The 17,305-nt window shown below is 45.3% G+C and overlaps 1 protein-coding gene across 9 annotated transcripts; it reads left to right on the plus strand.

Moving 5' to 3' along the window:
* Positions 1-253: 253 nt before the first annotated feature.
* On the plus strand, positions 254-16,469 carry aff1 (ALF transcription elongation factor 1). Of its 9 annotated transcripts, none has more exons than XM_089123558.1 (19): positions 260-879; positions 2,049-2,169; positions 6,224-6,646; positions 6,728-6,784; positions 6,858-6,941; positions 7,025-7,049; positions 7,123-7,162; positions 7,291-7,396; positions 8,379-9,593; positions 9,814-9,908; positions 10,000-10,135; positions 10,202-10,269; positions 12,092-12,155; positions 12,241-12,377; positions 13,663-13,734; positions 14,586-14,679; positions 14,759-14,793; positions 14,894-15,051; positions 16,000-16,469. In XM_089123558.1, exons 1-19 carry the CDS (start codon positions 824-826, stop codon positions 16,122-16,124), a joined length of 3,111 nt encoding a protein of 1,036 aa, XP_088979684.1. In that variant the 5' UTR covers positions 260-823; the 3' UTR covers positions 16,125-16,469. The 9 variants fall into 9 exon arrangements, 7 of the variants coding, with proteins under 7 accessions (XP_088979687.1, XP_088979684.1, XP_088979683.1 ...); XM_089123557.1 differs by having other exon boundaries at positions 7,126-7,162; positions 8,379-9,620; XM_039678205.2 differs by having other exon boundaries at positions 261-879; positions 8,379-9,620.
* Positions 16,470-17,305: the final 836 nt, after the last annotated feature.

Raw genomic sequence — 17,305 nt, forward strand, 5'->3', positions numbered from 1 at the left:
AAAAATATATATATATATTTTTTTTACAATTGAACTAGTGATCAGCTTTTTTATTTATTTAACTGCAATAACGCCCTGCAGGTCTTTCATGAACCATCTGTGCAATGTACTTTATGTTGTTGATAAAGAATGCATTTTCTTTCTCTATGTATCAGAATTTGGTCAAAAGTAATTTAAAAGTAGTCAAAAAGTTGTCAGATTATATTAATATGTAATGTAATAGAGTATGTTGCTAACTACATGTTTTGGCTTGTAATTTGTTATCAGTAACGGACTACAATTTGTGGTAATCTACCCATGACTGTGTAAATATTTTATTGCAAATCATTTTTTTTAAATGCTCGTAAAAAACAACAACAACAAACATACATACATACAACAAAAACATATTACAGCAGAGTTCTTCAGTCCAAGTTAAGTTCCTTCAGTCTTTTTAATTTATTGTAAATGTCACTGAGCTTTGGTGGAGCTCCTGGAACGATATGCCCATAATAGGAGGCGTGCGCCGGAACTATATAATACTGCACGGGGTGCGCAATTCAATTCTTGTCATTATCCTGACGAAAAATTATATGAATTAATGTTGGCTTATTAAAATGTCTCAAACAGCAGGAATCTATAGTTATAATATATAGTTATATATAGTTTAGTTGAGTCTGTTTGATACGATTATCTGAAGTATCCACTGCACCCCCTCTCGAGTGGACGCGCCCGAGCTCCATCTGCGCGTGACCTCACTTCAGTCACACAGCGGCCCCAGAAACTGCTGATTTATTGATGTGGACTTGTGGAGTGATGTGATTAATCAGCAGATTGTGTCGTCATGAGCGACAGAATCCCGGCGTGCCGCAGCGGACAGATCAAGCCGAGCACGAGCAGGTGAGAGGATTCAAATCAGCAACACATCATCACAGGGAAACGCGCTCAGAGGTCCACAAAGTGTAAACACACATTACATTCACACAGGTACATGGGAAAATGGATAAAACTGAACTAACTGAAGAATGAATTACTCTTTGAATAAATTAATACAATAAATATGAAGTGACAGCACGTGTAATTATTGACAAATAAAGTAAAGTATGTATTTGAATCATATGAGTGTAATCTAATACACTTGTAAAGTGAAATATTCTGATTAAATCCATATGTGTTACTGTTAGCTTTATGATCAGTGCGCGCGCACACACACACACACACACACACACACACACACACACACACACACACACACACACACATCATCGTTTATATCAGTGGCTCCACTGCTTTATTTAAGTGATAGTAAGATAAAGAAGAACTTATATAGTTTACTGGAGCATAATTATAGAGTTCATACAGTGTGTGTTACTTATTTTGCAATGGCTTCAAATGAGACTCAATAAGAACTTAATTCTAATTTAATTTTTGCCTTTCAATATTTCATTATTTTCCTTCTTCCTTCTTTTTTATTTCTGACATAAATTACTATGATGCTCTTTTTGCTGTAATATCGAAGTGACCGACAACATGATGAGCAGATTTCAGTTCTGTGTGTGTGAGGCATAATTGAGAGCAGATGTTCCTTACACACTCTTCCCGCAGGACACACACCTGAGACACTCCCTTCACAACAAACAGCACACCTCTTTGTGCTTTTGTTTCATGAAAACACACACACACACACACACACACACACACACACACACACACACTTTCTCTCTCTCACTCACACAATCTCACACAATCTCTCTCTCATGGATTCCACACACACGCTCAAAGTCTCTACCTCACACACACACACACACACGCTCAAAGTCTCTACCTCACACACACACACACACACGCTCAAAGTCTCTACCTCACACACACACACACACACACACACGCTCAAAGTCTCTACCTCACACACACACACACACACACATGGATCAGTTGTGGCATGTGTGTGCAAGTTATAATGTGAATACAGTGGATTTAAATGTGTGGGATCAGAAGACCACAGGCCCTGTGCTGGGCAGTGCTGACGGGCCCCATGTTCCTCAACCTTGTGTGTTGTTTTTGTGCAGTGTGACGATGGAGGATCGCGACGTGTTGCGGCGTATGGAGAGGGAAAGGAGGAGTCAGGAGGTGCTGCAGGAGGAGACGCAGTACGACAGGATTGCTCCTCTCTTCAGTGAGCCGTTTAAGGTGTGAGCGAGTGTGTGAGTGTGTGAGTGTGAGTGTGTGAGTGTTTGAGTGGATGGAGAGGGAATAGATGAGGAGTCAGGAGGTGCAGCAGGAGGAGACGCAGTCCGACAGGGAGAGAGCGGAGTGTGTGAGTCAGTATGTGTGTGTGTGAGTAAGTGAGTATGTGTGTGAGTGTGTGTGTGTGTGAGTATGTGAGTATGTGTGTGAGTGTGTGTGTGAGTATGTGTGTGAGTGTGTGTGTGAGTATGTGTGTGAGTGTGTGTGTGTGTGTGAGTATGTGAGTATGTGTGTGAGTGTGTGTGTGTGTGAGTATGTGAGTATGTGTGTGAGAGTGTGTGTGTGAGTATGTGTGTGAGTGTGTGTGTGAGTATGTGTGTGTGTGTGAGTATGTGAGTATGTGTGTGAGTGTGTGTGTGAGTATGTGTGTGAGTGTGTGTGTGTGTGTGTGTGTGTGTGAGTATGTGTGTGTGTGAGTGAGTGAGTGTGTCACTTCCTGTGAGTGGGTAATGGTGGATGCTGGCCCGATGCTGGCCCACAGCAAACACTAAAAACATCTCACCCGCTTTAACTGCCACGGAAAAACGCAGAAAAAAAATGTTTAATGTGCAGCTAAGGATACTGTACATAATGTGCTTAATAACAACTTTGAAGGGGACCCTGAAGGAATCCCACAAATCTGGCAAAGTCTACATTATGGCGCACCTACGACCCGGCGCCTCACCTGGCAGAAGGAATAGACGACCCGGGAGAGTTTGACGGCTACGTCCAGCATCTTTCCGATGAGGAATGGTTGCGGTTTGAAGCAGAAGAAAGAGCTTTCCGAAAAATCCTGGACACGAAGCTGATTGACGACAGAAAGAGGATAACATTTACTGGAACAGACCCGACACCGTGGAATAAACTCTTGGTGATCTTAAATGGAATATATCAGAAAAACGACAAGTTTTCTGCGCATCGTCGAAACGGCAGACCTTACAGAATACTTTTTCTCAAATACACAATGAGGATTCTCAACAAACTCCCGCACACCGACGAGCCTCCAACAGACGGATCATCGGAGGCTCTGACAGAATGGATAGAGAAGCAATTCGCTTGACGCGTGACATGAGGTCATTCAACCAGCGCTCACCAGAACAGCGAGGACGCAGCAGAAAAGACCCCTCAGAAAGGTGAGCCGCGATGAAATTGCTAATCTCTGGAAAAACAACAAGACTAAAGCTATTAGAGTCATTCTTAATAATAGTACTTTCATAGAGCCTCAGTCAGGCATGAATGATACAGACTAGTTTATAAATATTACTGCGATAAAAACCAAGTAAATGCCACTGGTGAACGCCTCGCCACACTCCCCTAGCTAGACGTGCTAGAGTTAAATCACCTTGAGGTTTACATCTCAGGGGGTTTTAAGGGTGATTGAAAGCCTACCGAATAACAAGGCGTGTGGATCCGATGGCGTCACGTATGAAATGCTTAAATCCACAAAACAATGGACATGTATTGCGCTAACGCAAATATTTCATGTCTGTCTGACCAATGAGAAAATACCAAATTCGTGGAAAGGACCCCTTATTCACAGAATTCGGAAAAAGACAATACACCCGATAAACCAGCAACATCTCTTTACTCCCTTCTATTTACAAAGTTCTTATGAAGTGTGTCCTGAATCGCATCCTGCCATGGCTCTGCGAAATGAACATATTGTCAGAAAAACAAAAAGCCTACATTAATCGTTAAGGCGTGAATGAGCACATTTTCTGCTTGAAAACAGCTATAATCCACCAAGTTTTATGCAGTCTTCCTAGACTTCCGCCATGCATTTGGGTCATTGCCGCATGGTGTTATGATTAAAGCCTTAGACGAAATTCACCCACCCGAACGTTTTATCAGCATGATTAAGGATATGTGAAGAAGCTCCTTTATCCAGGTGATCTGTGGAGACCAACTGACTAGCCCAGTCCAACTAAAAACTCAAGCCAGGCTGCCCATGAAGCGCAGTAAACTTTATTCTAGCCCTTAACCAGTGGCTCGAGTGGCTGTGCCTCCGCTTCCCCTCGCACATCAGATCGCCAAACCCTGTCCAGGCCTATGCAGACGATGTCCAGGTGTCCTCTAGAGATGAGAAAGTGATTCAAACCATGCTCTCCCATACTGATAAATGCATGCGATGGTCAGGACTAGAGGTGAAAAACACCAAGTGTGCTGTGTTTTAAGAGAGACGACAGCTCGAGAGGCAACAGGTGGGATCAAGCCAAGAAGGACAAGCAACCCTCCTTTTCTATCATGGGCACTGAAATTAAAGTGTATGTGTGCCATGAAACCTACTGCTGTCTTGGACATCGGTTCAACATCGCGGGCGAATGGGAAGAGCAAATAGGCTTTGGCGTGCGCTCGGACTGGACCTGAATGACCTCTGCAACCGCGCACATATCCAACTGCGCAGGAGGAACATAGCAGGACAGTCGGAAGTCAACAAGAACATTGTCATGGATTCAACCATCACGGCAGAGGGAACCATCATGACTGGCGACAACATTCAACTCCTTGACACTCAAAATATCACAAGGACAATAATCGATCACTTCCATTTGCGTATGATTCAGCACTGGACAGGCTTACGCCTACAAGGACAACTGGCTGCCTGCCTGCCCTGTGCTGACCATCTCACACACAGTTCTGATAAACACAGCTCTACAAGATGACATCCACACATTTATAATTAAAGCTTGTCTTCAGGTACTACCAACAAATTCCAACTTATCAACATGGTTTCCATCTGCACACAAGCCGTTTTGCCTGCAACATCACAGCTGGCACGATCAAGATAGACGATCGCGCATATCCATAGTAAAGGAGCTCAGAGACAATGTCAGTTTTACCACAATCCATTGTAATGAAAAGATCAAGATAGACTGGTTCTCAGTTCAGCACGAACAGTGCACTACATTGGAAACTGCCATAAATCACTTTCCAAATACAACTGACATAGTTGTAATTAATGAACAACACACCAAAGCCGTGACGATAATAGAAATCGGTTGCTCTTTTGATGCTTATATGGACATCTGCTATGCTTCAAAACTGCTGAAATATCAACCATGGTACAATGTCTTCAATGACTTTGGCTATTCTTGTAAAGTTATTTCCCTTATTTTTGCTAGTTTAGGCCATGTGCACAAGTTGTGTGTAAGAGGCCTGCAAATTTGCGGACTATATAAGAACGAGGCCAAAAAACTGACCTGATATTGTTCTGTATCAGCAGTGATTGGCAGCCTCTACAAATGGAGACGTAGGTGCCACCTTTACCCTTAAATGTGCATAATGGACTGAGACACCGGCTGCTGTTGTACACCTTCTTGTCAAATTTGGATTATGCCATGATAAATGCTTATCTTTTAATTCAAATAAAGAATTGAAATGTGTGTGATGTGTGTGAGAGTTAATGAATGTGTTGCATTAATCCTGCAGCTCTACTTTGACAGTGGAAACCGTAGCAACTGTCATAGCGAAACAGGTCCATGTCTTAGTCTATCACAGCAGTTTCATCAGTGAACAGTGAAGCGGATTCACTCCCGTAATTGAATGTGTTTGTCTCTCCTGAAACTTTACTGTAGGTGCTGGTCCTCTTATAAGCTCGGCAATCTGTGAACGGATTATATACTGAAAGAGACGAGAGCTCCCTCAGAACACCAGTGACTGAGTTCTCTCAGGTGTATCTAAACTAAACCAATTAATGTCTTGAGTCCCGTGCCTACGCTTCGTTTGTTATGTCGAAAGGATATGTAAGCGAATAGTATTTTGAATTGAGGTAACGAGTGCCTGTGAGAGAACGCCATGCCTTCGCGGTTCAAAACAAGCTGCACTTTCATCGATTATTTTATACAAGCGGCCACAGTAAATGTGAGTTTTCCCACAGCTGGGTGCAAAATAAAGCTTTGTGTCAAAATGAAAGAATTAGTTGAATGGGGAAATGTAGGATAATGACGCTAACTCTTGTTGTGATTGTTGTAATGTAAAAAAGATGAAGCCGCCCATCCAGATTCCTTTGTCTTTCCAGAGAATCAGAGGTGACAAGCTGTCGAATCGCATTCAGAGCATGCTGGGTAATTACGAGGATGGCTCGGATGAGTTCCCTGTGGTGTGTGTCCTCGAGCTGGACGGTCCCCCGCCTCTGGGACCCCCGGCTCTGGGTCTCCCGCCTCTGGGTCCCCCTGTGCTCCCACTGTCTCCTCTGCCGGCCAGCGACTCGTCCTCGTCTCCGGACCTCAGCATCCACAGGCCGGACGTCCCGCCGCTCATGCTGACGCTCAACTTACCCTGCAAACTGGCCAACACCAAGAAGCCCACGGCGTACGTGAGGCCGATGGACGGTCAGGATCAGGTGACCAGCGACTCTCCACGACTGAAGGCCTCACCGGGGCGCTCACAGGACCTGAAGGAGAGCAGCGAACCAAGCTTGCCCCCTCTGCAGTCTGTTGATGTGAGTGTCTACCTGCAGGTCTTGCAGTGAGAGATCACGGCGGTAACAGTGAGCGTAATTGAGCTTTCGTGTGTTGATCAGGCTAGCGTCGACTCGGTGCGTGTCGTGTCTGGCAAACGTGCGGAGGACATTCTGCAGGTCAGTTGAGTTTGGGACAGTCTTGTTTGGTCGAAGAACTGCAGGATCTCAATGTCTCTCTGGCACACCACAGGAAATGACCTCATGGCCTCCACTGTTAATGAGCATTTGTACGCCGAGCTCAGCCGAGCCACCGAAGGCCCTCGACACTAACGAGGTTAGATCACAATAATGGCTTCTTATTGAAACTCCGGCTTTTTTAACTCCTTCATGCTAACTCATTCACTGCTGGTTTCACAGGAGTCGCATGGATTCACTGCTCTCAGTAAGTGTGTGTGTGTGTTTGTGTATTGTGGTGTTCTGTTTATGTGCTTTTAATTATTTGTGTTGTTCATTAGAAGCTCATGAATCATCAGACGGTGTTCAGCGGGAACAGCAGTGAGTATTAGATCATAATACTCATTCTGTTCTGTCATCATTTACTCCCCTTTGTGACTTGCATTATACAGAAGGAGATGTTCAGCAGAATGTTTACTTTGCTCAAGTGTGTGTGTGTGTGTGTGTAGTGTAGCTTCCGGCAGCTCCAGTGACTGTGACAGCAGTTCAGACACTGACAGTGAGAACAACAGAACCCCAGATCAACCAGCAGCTGATGAACCATCAAACACACAGGTACACATAGAGAGACACAGATACACACGCACACACAGACAGTCAGACACACACAGACAATAATATATATTTTAGACATGCTGATATTTGGCTCCATATCACTGCTTGCAGCACTGTTCAACAGCGATGTTACGTTCAGACAAGTAAGATCCTGAATCCAAAACTCGTCCCTCGTACAAGCCAGGACAGACTACCCCATTAGGACCTGGACTAGGGTGAATATCGCCTAACAATAACAAGAAAAGATTATAAGGAATTTTCCACCGTTGCGATGGTGTTTAGAGATGGAGGGCCTGGATGAGTGTAGATGTAATGAAAAAAATAGTACTTTGTCTATAACCAAAGGCACCATGTCGCCACATTCTTCAGGTAAAAAAATAAAACACTGCTTCTTAAAAACGTTGCCTGATGGACACAAGTTGCAAAAAAGAATAGACGTAAAAACTGGGGTCACAATGCCAAATGCTCCACCTTACTTCTGGGTTACTTGTTTGAGTTCAATGGACGAGTCTGGGTTTGGCGGTTGCCAGAAGAACGGTACTTGCCTGACTGCTTTGTGCCAAGTGTTAGGCTTGGTGGACGGGTGGTCATGGTATGGGTTTGTTTTTCAGGGGTTTAGTTCCAGTGAAAGAAACTCAATGTTTCAGCGTACCAAGATGTTCCTGTTCCAACATGACATACAACATGACAAAGCAGGTCCATAAAGACATGGTTGAGGAGTTTGGTGTGGAGGAACTTGACTGGCCTGCACCTCAACCCGTAGAACAGTTTTGGGATGAATTAGAGCGGAGACTGAGAGCTTCTTGTCCAACATCAGTGTCAGACTTCACTAATGCGCTTCTAGACAATGGTCAAAAATTCCTATAAACACAGTCCTATCACATTACATATTTTCATGTTCTCATGATGAGATTCATTAAACAACATGCTCATGTTCTCAACATCCTAACATGTGTGTGTGTGTGTGTGTGTGTGTGTTTAGACACAGACAGGCTGTGACTGGCATTTGGGAAGATGGTTAGAAAGGAAAGAAGACCAGCACCAGCAGTTCCCTGGGAGCCCATGTGATATCATCAACTCCCACGATACCGCTGGAAGGATCGAGGCTGCAGGTCAGCAGGGTTGCTATAGTAACCAATGCGACAGTGGGAGAGTGGCCGATGGCAGACAGACTGTGGAAAACACATGCACGCGTGGGAATCTGCCATTAGGAAGCACAAGTGTGGAAATTTCCCAGCAGGCTGAAAATGCCTCCACGTGCAGATCGAAACACAAGAGAGTGAAATCGTCACGTGACACAAAGCAGAAGAAAACCACAACAATAGCCAACATCAGCAAACAAACATGCGGGAAACCACTGCTGCTGGTGAAGATCCAGCTGAACCTGCTCTCCAGAATCCCCCAGGAGCCCAGAATCCCCCAGGAGCCCAGAATCCCCCAGGAGCCCAGAATCCCCCAGGAGCCCAGAATCCCCCAGGAGCCCAGAATCCCTCAGGAGCCCAGAATCCCTCAGGAGCCCAGAATCCCCCAGGAGCCCAGAATCCCTCAGGAGCCCAGAATCCCCCAGGAGCCCAGAATCCCCCAGGAGCCCAGAATCCCCCAGGAGCCCAGAATCCCCCAGGAGCCCAGAATCCCTCAGGAGCCCAGAATCCCCCAGGAGCCCAGAATCCCTCAGGAGCCCAGAATCCCTCAGGAGCCCAGAATCCCCCAGGAGCCCAGAATCCCTCAGGAGCCCAGAATCCCTCAGGAGCCCAGAATCCCTCAGGAGCCCAGAATCCCCCAGGAGCCCAGAATCCCCCAGGAGCCCAGAATCCCTCAGGAGCCCAGAATCCCTCAGGAGCCCAGAATCCCTCAGGAGCCCAGAATCCCCCAGGAGCCCAGAATCCCTCAGGAGCCCAGAATCCCCCAGGAGCCCAGAATCCCCCAGGAGCCCAGAATCCCCCAGGAGCCCAGAATCCCCCAGGAGCCCAGAATCCCTCAGGAGCCCAGAATCCCTCAGGAGCCCAGAATCCCTCAGGAGCCCAGAATCCCTCAGGAGCCCAGAATCCCTCAGGAGCCCAGAATCCCTCAGGAGCCCAGAATCCCTCAGGAGCCCAGAATCCCTCAGGAGCCCAGAATCCCCCAGGAGCCCAGAATCCCCCAGGAGCCTAAAGCAGCCCGACACCGGACCGGCCAGACCACCGCATGCAAGAGAACTGTGAGACCAACCTTCAAGAAACCAGCGGTCAGAAAATGTTTGACCTCAGTCGAGTCTAAAATAATCTGTGCTAATAACCCTAATTAACTAACATCTGTTGCAGAGCAGTAGATGTGAACAGCAACCATTTGAAAATATCTTTTAGAATCAGATGTTCCCATGATTTAAGTCTGTTTGTTTGTGTATGTGTGTGTGTGTGTGTGTGTGTGTGTGTTTGCAGGCTGAGAGCGATGAAAAGTTTCCAAATAAGAAACAGAAACTGGACGTTGAGGGAAAAAAGTGTTTCTCTTCTCAGCAGAGCCTTCACCAAAAAGAGTGAGTCCTATCAGAATCAGAAACACATCAACCAATCAGATCTTCTGCTCATTTAAAAAATGTTTTGTGATGTGATCCATGTTTCCATCAGAGCCTCTAAGAGCAGCAAGACCATGATGATGATGATGAAGAAGAAGAGGAACAAGAGCACGAAACACAGCTCCAGTGTTCCTCCGGAGCCACAGAGAGACGTTGGACAGCTCAGGAAAGGAGAGGCTCATGGGAAGGTATTGTAGATCGTTTTCATGTTCGAGTCTTTGTTGAGTGACTCGTAAAGAAGTGTGTTTATTAAGCAGAAGCACTGCAAGAGCCGAAGCATCTTCCCAGAGGAATCTCGTCCCCCAACCCCTGAAGCCCACAGGTGCGTCACACACAAGTCACACACACACACACACACACACACGTCACACATGTCAATCGCGTCACACACAAGTCACACACACACACACACACACACACGTCACACATGTCAATCGCGTCACTCACATCGATCAAGTCACTCACGTTACACACACTTCGCGTCACTCACGTCACACACTTCGCGTCACTCACGTCACACACTTCGCGTCACTCACACACTTCGCGTCACTCACGTCACACACTTCGCGTCACTCACGTCACACTATGGCATTCCGATCGGCTCTTTATTATAGCTTTGCAACATGCACTCGTCTCAATGAACGTCTCACTCAGCGTCTTATTTTTTTTATTCTGCTATTTATTCCATTACAGAAGCAGACGTCACGCAAATCATGCGTGGCAGTGAAGTGTCGAGTCAAACATCACGCATCATTCACGTGTGGCAGTGAAGCTCTTTATTGTTTTTTTCCGCTAACACGTATTTAACACGCTATTCACGGTAAAACGCGGCTCAGTGCAGTGTGTCAGTGGCCTTCTGATCGACTCTTTAATATGACTTTGCATACGCAAACTAACGAAAAAGAAAGCTTCAGGCCCAGAAGTGTCCGAGCAACACAGCAGTAATGACTTTATGAACTTCTTTACTTATAAGATTGATAATATCAGGAACAAAATTTGAACTATGCAACCGGTCTACTACAGTATCGGATCAGGGAATGCAGTGTAGGCTCCCAGAGGAAACATGTTATTCATTTATTGCTATGTAGGAGAGGAAGAATTTTGCAAACTCGTTAATTCATCTAAATCGACAACTTGTATGTTAGACCCTATACCGTCTAAGCTACTGAAGGAGATGCTCCCGCAGGTCACAGATCCTCTTCTTAATATCATTAATTCATCTTTGTTGCTAGGATATGTAACACAAACCTTTTAAGCTGGCTATGATAAAGCCGCTTGTTAATAAAACGCACCTTGAACATACAAAAATGAGTCAACTACAGGCCAATCTCGAATCTACCTGTTCTGTCAAAGATATTAGAAAAAACAGTATCCTCAAACTGTATTCCTTTCTCGAAAGAAATGATATCTGCAAGGACCATATTTAACACCAAAGCTGAGGACCAGTCTTCCTAACATTGTCCGGGAAGCAGACACACTCTGGCAGAGGAGAGCTTGATTAAAGACACATCTCTTTGGCCCAGCATACACACAAACATTAAAGACTTCTAAAAGTCAATTATAGGCTGCATAGATTAGGTCAGTCGGAACTGGGAACACTTCCCTTAAATCCTGATGTACTCGTGACATCATAGGAACGAAAAATGGCATCTACGCTAATTTGAGTGTCTTCCTGCAGCCTGCCGGATCCAGATCTGACGAGGCACTCGGCCTGGACCCGATGACGATGCAGTGCTGAGCTGCCGACTAGCCTCTCCCTATGGAGGATCCCTTTCCCACTCTACAGATAAAGCGTTGGGAATTTGTGTCGCGTCCCTACCCCGAAGTGATAAAATAAAACAAAATTCTGTATCAAATTTATAGACAAGACAAGAAGTTTGTTCAGGCATGAGGGAATTACAAACCTGCGCACATATGTGTTCAAACGCACATAACTATAGAATCCATTCTTAATGCGCATGTGAACGCCATCAGTGTTTCTTATCATCAGTGTCACTCGCGTCACACACACATCACTAACTTCACACACTTTACTCGCGTCACACGTCACTTGTGTCACTCGATTCACGTCACTCACGTCACACACGTCACACCTAGCCCTAACCCTTAAAGCAAAGTGCTGACCTCTGACCTCTGATTCACAGGCAGCGCTCTGTGGAAGATCATATGAAGGAAGCCAAAAAACTGAAGCACAAAGCAGATGCTACGGTGTTTATAAAGCCTTTGGCCCCCCCCCCCCAAACCCCCGACCCCTGACCCCTGTACGGTGACAATGTTTCTCAATGTTTCTCAGCTGGATAAGATGGCTAAAGCGCTCTGCTATCTGGAGGCTGCGCTGGCGTTTGTGGAGAGCGCCATCGCCATGGAGACGGAGCCGGAGACGCCCAAATCCGCCTACACCATGTTCTCTGAGACGCTCGATCTGATCAGGTGTGAAGTTCACTTGTGCTGTTCAGAAAATGCTTGTTTCATTGTTATAGTTTTTGAAGTTCAGTGTATCACAGTAACATCCATATGACAGTAAAATAAGCGTAATATGTCCATATGACAGTAATATGTTCATATGACTATTGCAACTTGTGTTCATCATGATTACAGTATTCGGATGATATTTTAATATTTTGAATGTTGGTCCAAAGTTGCCGTCTTCTGAAATCTTCTCAGTTGTCAGCGTGGACTGAAACCATTGCCAAGGCTGGATCCAAACTGTAGTTTTCGGGGATAGGGTTAAGAGGAAAAACAGGGAAGCAAAAGAAGAAGAATTAATGTAGCTGCTGTTTCTCTGATATAATTGTAATGGGTAGTAATAAACTGTGTACAGATACGGACAGCTCATAATGATGGTGATGTAGCGAGTGAGCTCTACACAGGCGTTTGACACCAGGCACCCCCTGCACGGACACAAACCACCCAATATTTAATTCCTAGTTGTGTGCTCACTGAATCTAAGTAGATTACATACAAAGTCAAGGCAAGGATGTGAATAGACGCATCATCTTGTGTCTTCCGCACAAGTTGTAAAATTTGAACTGGAGTGGAAGATTCGCACGACGCTTTGTTGCGCCAGACAATCAACAAAGAGCTAATTGATGCGTCCGGTCTATCTGTTGTGGAAAATGGAGGAGATGCTAATTGTGCCGCCTGTCTGTGGGCACCCTGACATATACGATACTTCATCGTATGCTCCAGAGACCGGGCAAAAAAACAAATATCTTGGAGAAAAATAAGGGAGAAAGTTGGAGTACCTGGTAAGTGATGAACATGTACACAGATGGTGCTGTGACCCCAGACACGTCGGCGCTAGGCGTTTCTCCGTATACGGGACTTCCACAACAAGTACAGAGCAGCAATATCTTTTATTTCAGACATGACGGAAACGTATGCCGGAAAGAAATTGGGTTGTTGTTTTTTTTTATTCGCAAATGACGCGCGAATGGGTTCAAAATGTTCAAGCGTCTAATTAGACGTGCATTTGGCGCTCTTTTCGCGTCCGGTGTGAGCACACCATAGGAGTCGCTTTACAGCCTATTGATAAATGTAACAAATAGTTCTGTGTCTGATTGTCTCAGTTGTTACAGTGAGGATTGGGATGAAGATGATGGTGATGATGATGATGGTGCTGATGATGGTGATGATGATGGTGATGATGATGGGGATGATGATGGTGATGATGATGGGGATGATGATGATGGTGATGAAGATGTTGTCTGTTCAGGTTTATACTCAAACTGAAGAACTACACGGATCCCTCCGCCACGGCCCGAGAGAGAGACTTCTTCATCCTGTGGTGAGAGCAGCACACAGCAGAGACTGAGACGTGTGTGTGTGTGTGTGTGTGTGTGTGTGTGTGTGTGTGTGTGAATCAGTGAAGGTGTGTGTGTGTGTGTGTGTGTGAATCAGTGTGTGTGTGTGTGTGTGTGTGTGTGTGTGTGTGTGTGTGTGAATCAGTGAAGGTGTGTGTGTGTGTGTGTGTGAATCAGTGTGTGTGTGTGTGTTCTGCAGTCTGCGCTGCCAGTCTCTGCTGTGTGTGTGTGTGTGAATCAGTGTGTGTGTGTGTGTGTGTGTGTGTTCTGCAGTCTGCGCTGCCAGTCTCTGCTGTGTGTGTGTGTGTGTGAATCAGTGTGTGTGTGTGTGTGTGTGTTCTGCAGTCTGCGCTGCCAGTCTCTGCTGTGTGTGTGTGTGTGTGAATCAGTGTGTGTGTGTGTGTGTGTTCTGCAGTCTGCGCTGCCAGTCTCTGCTGTGTGTGTGTGTGTGAATCAGTGTGTGTGTGTGTGTGTGTTCTGCAGTCTGCGCTGCCAGTCTCTGCTGTGTGTGTGTGTGTGTGAATCAGTGTGTGTGTGTGTGTGTGTGTTCTGCAGTCTGCGCTGCCAGTCTCTGCTGTGTGTGTGTGTGTGTGAATCAGTGTGTGTGTGTGTGTGTGTTCTGCAGTCTGCGCTGCCAGTCTCTGCTGTGTGTGTGTGTGTGAATCAGTGTGTGTGTGTGTGTGTGTTCTGCAGTCTGCGCTGCCAGTCTCTGCTGTGTGTGTGTGTGTGTGAATCAGTGTGTGTGTGTGTGTGTGTTCTGCAGTCTGCGCTGCCAGTCTCTGCTGTGTGTGTGTGTGTGTGTGAATCAGTGTGTGTGTGTGTGTGTGTTCTGCAGTCTGCGCTGCCAGTCTCTGCTCCAGATGGCCATGTTCCGCTACAGACGGGATTCAGCGCTCAGATACTCGCGGACGCTCGCCGATCATTTCAGAGTGTGTGTCTTCGGTCTTCTCTGAGTTTCTTCTCACACTCCTCAGACTGTCGGCCTCATGATGTGTGTGTTCATTTCAGAGCTCATCATGGTCTGCGTCTCCCTCCGTGTCCAAGTGAGCGTCCTCATGACTCCCCATTGATGCGCAGTGATGCGTTTCCTGCTCTTGAGGTGTGTGTGTGTGTGTGTGTGTGTGTGTGTGTGTGGCCCTGCAGGAGTTCAGTCGTGTCTCCCGTGAGCTCAGGATCAGGATCGCTCGTCGTTCCTCAGCACATCCAGCAGGCGGCGGCGTCTTACGTTAGCATCACCACACTCTTCCTCAGCGCTCACGAGATCTGGGAGCAGGCCGATGACCTCATGACCTCGGGCACTGGTAAGGTCAAAGGTCACAGGAAGCTGAGCTAAATCTGTCTTTAGGAGTGTGTTTGTCCACACAGGAAACTTCTGTCACACACTAAGGTTATGAACGGGTTCAGAAGAGTAGAGATTAAAATATTTCCTTGATATTTTGTGTGTGAGTGAGAGAGTGGCATGGGTTATTTGAGTGTGTGTGTGTGTGTGTGTGTGTGTGGATCTGGTTCATGTTAGTGTATGTGTGTGTGTGTGGTTCTGGTTCATGTTAGTGTGTGTGTGTGTGTGTGTGTGTGGTTCTGGTTCATGTTAGTGTATGTGTGTGTGTGTGTGGATCTGGTTCATGTTAGTGTATGTGTGTGTGTGTGTGGATCTGGTTCATGTTAGTGTATGTGTGTGTGTGTGGTTCTGGTTCATGTTAGTGTGTGTGTGTGTGTGTGTGTGTGGTTCTGGTTCATGTTAGTGTGTGTGTGTGTGTGGTTCTGGTTCATGTTAGTGTGTGTGTGTGTGTGTGTGTGTGTGTGTGTGTGGTTCTGGTTCATGTTAGTGTGTGTGTGTGTGTGTGGTTCTGGTTCATGTTAGTGTGTGTATGTGTGTGTGTGTGTGTGGTTCTGGTTCATGTTAGTGTGTGTGTGTGTGTGTGTGTGTGTGTGGTTCTGGTTCATGTTAGTGTGTGTGTGTGTGTGGTTCTGGTTCATGTTAGTGTGTGTGTGTGTGTGTGTGTGTGTGTGGTTCTGGTTCATGTTAGTGTGTGTGTGTGTGTGTGTGTGTGTGGTTCTGGTTCATGTTAGTGTGTGTGTGTGTGTGTGTGTGGTTCTGGTTCATGTTAGTGTGTGTGTGTGTGTGTGTGTGGTTCTGGTTCATGTTAGTGTGTGTGTGTGTGTGTGTGTGGTTCTGGTTCATGTTAGTGTATGTGTGTGTGTGTGTGTGTGGTTCTGGTTCATGATAAGAGTGTTGTGTTTGTCTGCAGGTTTGCTGCGAGAGCTGGATTCATCCGTCGCTCCTCTGAGTCTGACGGCCTCCATGATCTCATTAGTGACGTACATTCGTCTCGGGCTCCGCCGGATCAGATGCGACACACAGAACCAGAAATGATTGACACCCAGAGGATGATTAAAAGTTTTGATTAAAATACAGTAGAAATGAAACATCAGTATGAAACTCTATCTATTTATGTTGTGCCCCCTGATTGTGCCGTGGGAGTTTCGGCTGGTTTCCTATAACCTTATCAAACTCATAAAGGGCAAAAGTCTTATTTGATTAATTGCCAAATCTTAATTGCAAATGTGTTTGTGTGTCACATTGTGTTTGTGAAAAAAAGAAGAAAAAAAAAGAAACGTATTCCCTTTTTTCGGGTGACTGAGTTCAGTATTGAGGACTGAAGACCCTTTTCTCAGGATCCATTTGGATATGAATTGAATAAATCTTTATTATCCTTTATTATCTGTTCTCATTTGTCTTTGACACCTCACAGGTTATTCATGACAAAAATATATTAATCACAAAAATAAAAATATGATATTTACTGACCGTGAGATAAAGGATCTCTTAAAAATAATTTCACTGCTTTTCGTGTGCCTTCCTGACATGAGAGATCATCTGCGGTCATAAACTGTTTTCCTCGTTAGCTTCATTAACTTTAGCTCGTAATGTTCCTCAGACCATCTCGAGCACAGAGACGTCCATTCCCCCCAAAACATTACTAGCTGTTTACTATTAATCTGAAATAAAATTCAAATCCAAGATATTTCAACTTTTTATGAAGCTGATTGTTGAGAACAGGAGCGCTTTCACTCGTGGCTTTAATGAGTTGCTCTGACAGCGCTTTATTAAAGTATTCCTCTCTGCATTAACCAATTCAACATGACCATCAGAATCTTCATTAGTTTGGGGACAATGAAAACATTTACAATGATCCTTTCAGACAGAACATCTGTAACCAAAACACTGTCAGAAAAGAAATCTATAGTCTGCATTAAACAATTATGGCAAGTTAATAAGGCCCTATTGCAAAGTTTAAATGTCTTAATAGAATTAAAAATACTGAACTGCCATCATGAAGCTTGCTGATGTTCAGTGATCTGTGTCACCGTTGCTTTTCAGGGTTTGTGAATCTCACGTAAAGTTTGAGACGTTTGATTGATTTCAGCAAAGCCTCCACCAGCTTCCAATCAAAAATGCTTTATCTTTATATTTTACTTGAATAAACTAATTGAAATACTGTAGTTACACTACGTACTACTAGCCTATTACATTTCCAAAGTAAACTTCCCAAC

Source organism: Pimephales promelas, chromosome 19 (assembly GCF_988280905.1).
Source record: "Pimephales promelas chromosome 19, fPimPro1.hap1.1, whole genome shotgun sequence".
In the NCBI taxonomy this organism is placed as follows: domain Eukaryota; kingdom Metazoa; phylum Chordata; class Actinopteri; order Cypriniformes; family Leuciscidae; genus Pimephales; species Pimephales promelas.

Coding starts and splice junctions, on each gene's coding strand:
- aff1 (XM_039678205.2), top strand. CDS start 824: ATGAGCGACAGAATCCCGGCGTGCCGCAGCGGACAGATCAAGCCGAGC. Junction 10,270..12,091: donor CCAACCCCTGAAGCCCACAG/GTGCGTCACACA, acceptor TCTGATTCACAG/GCAGCGCTCTGTGGAAGATC. Junction 13,735..14,585: donor AGAGACTTCTTCATCCTGTG/GTGAGAGCAGCA, acceptor TGTGTTCTGCAG/TCTGCGCTGCCAGTCTCTGC.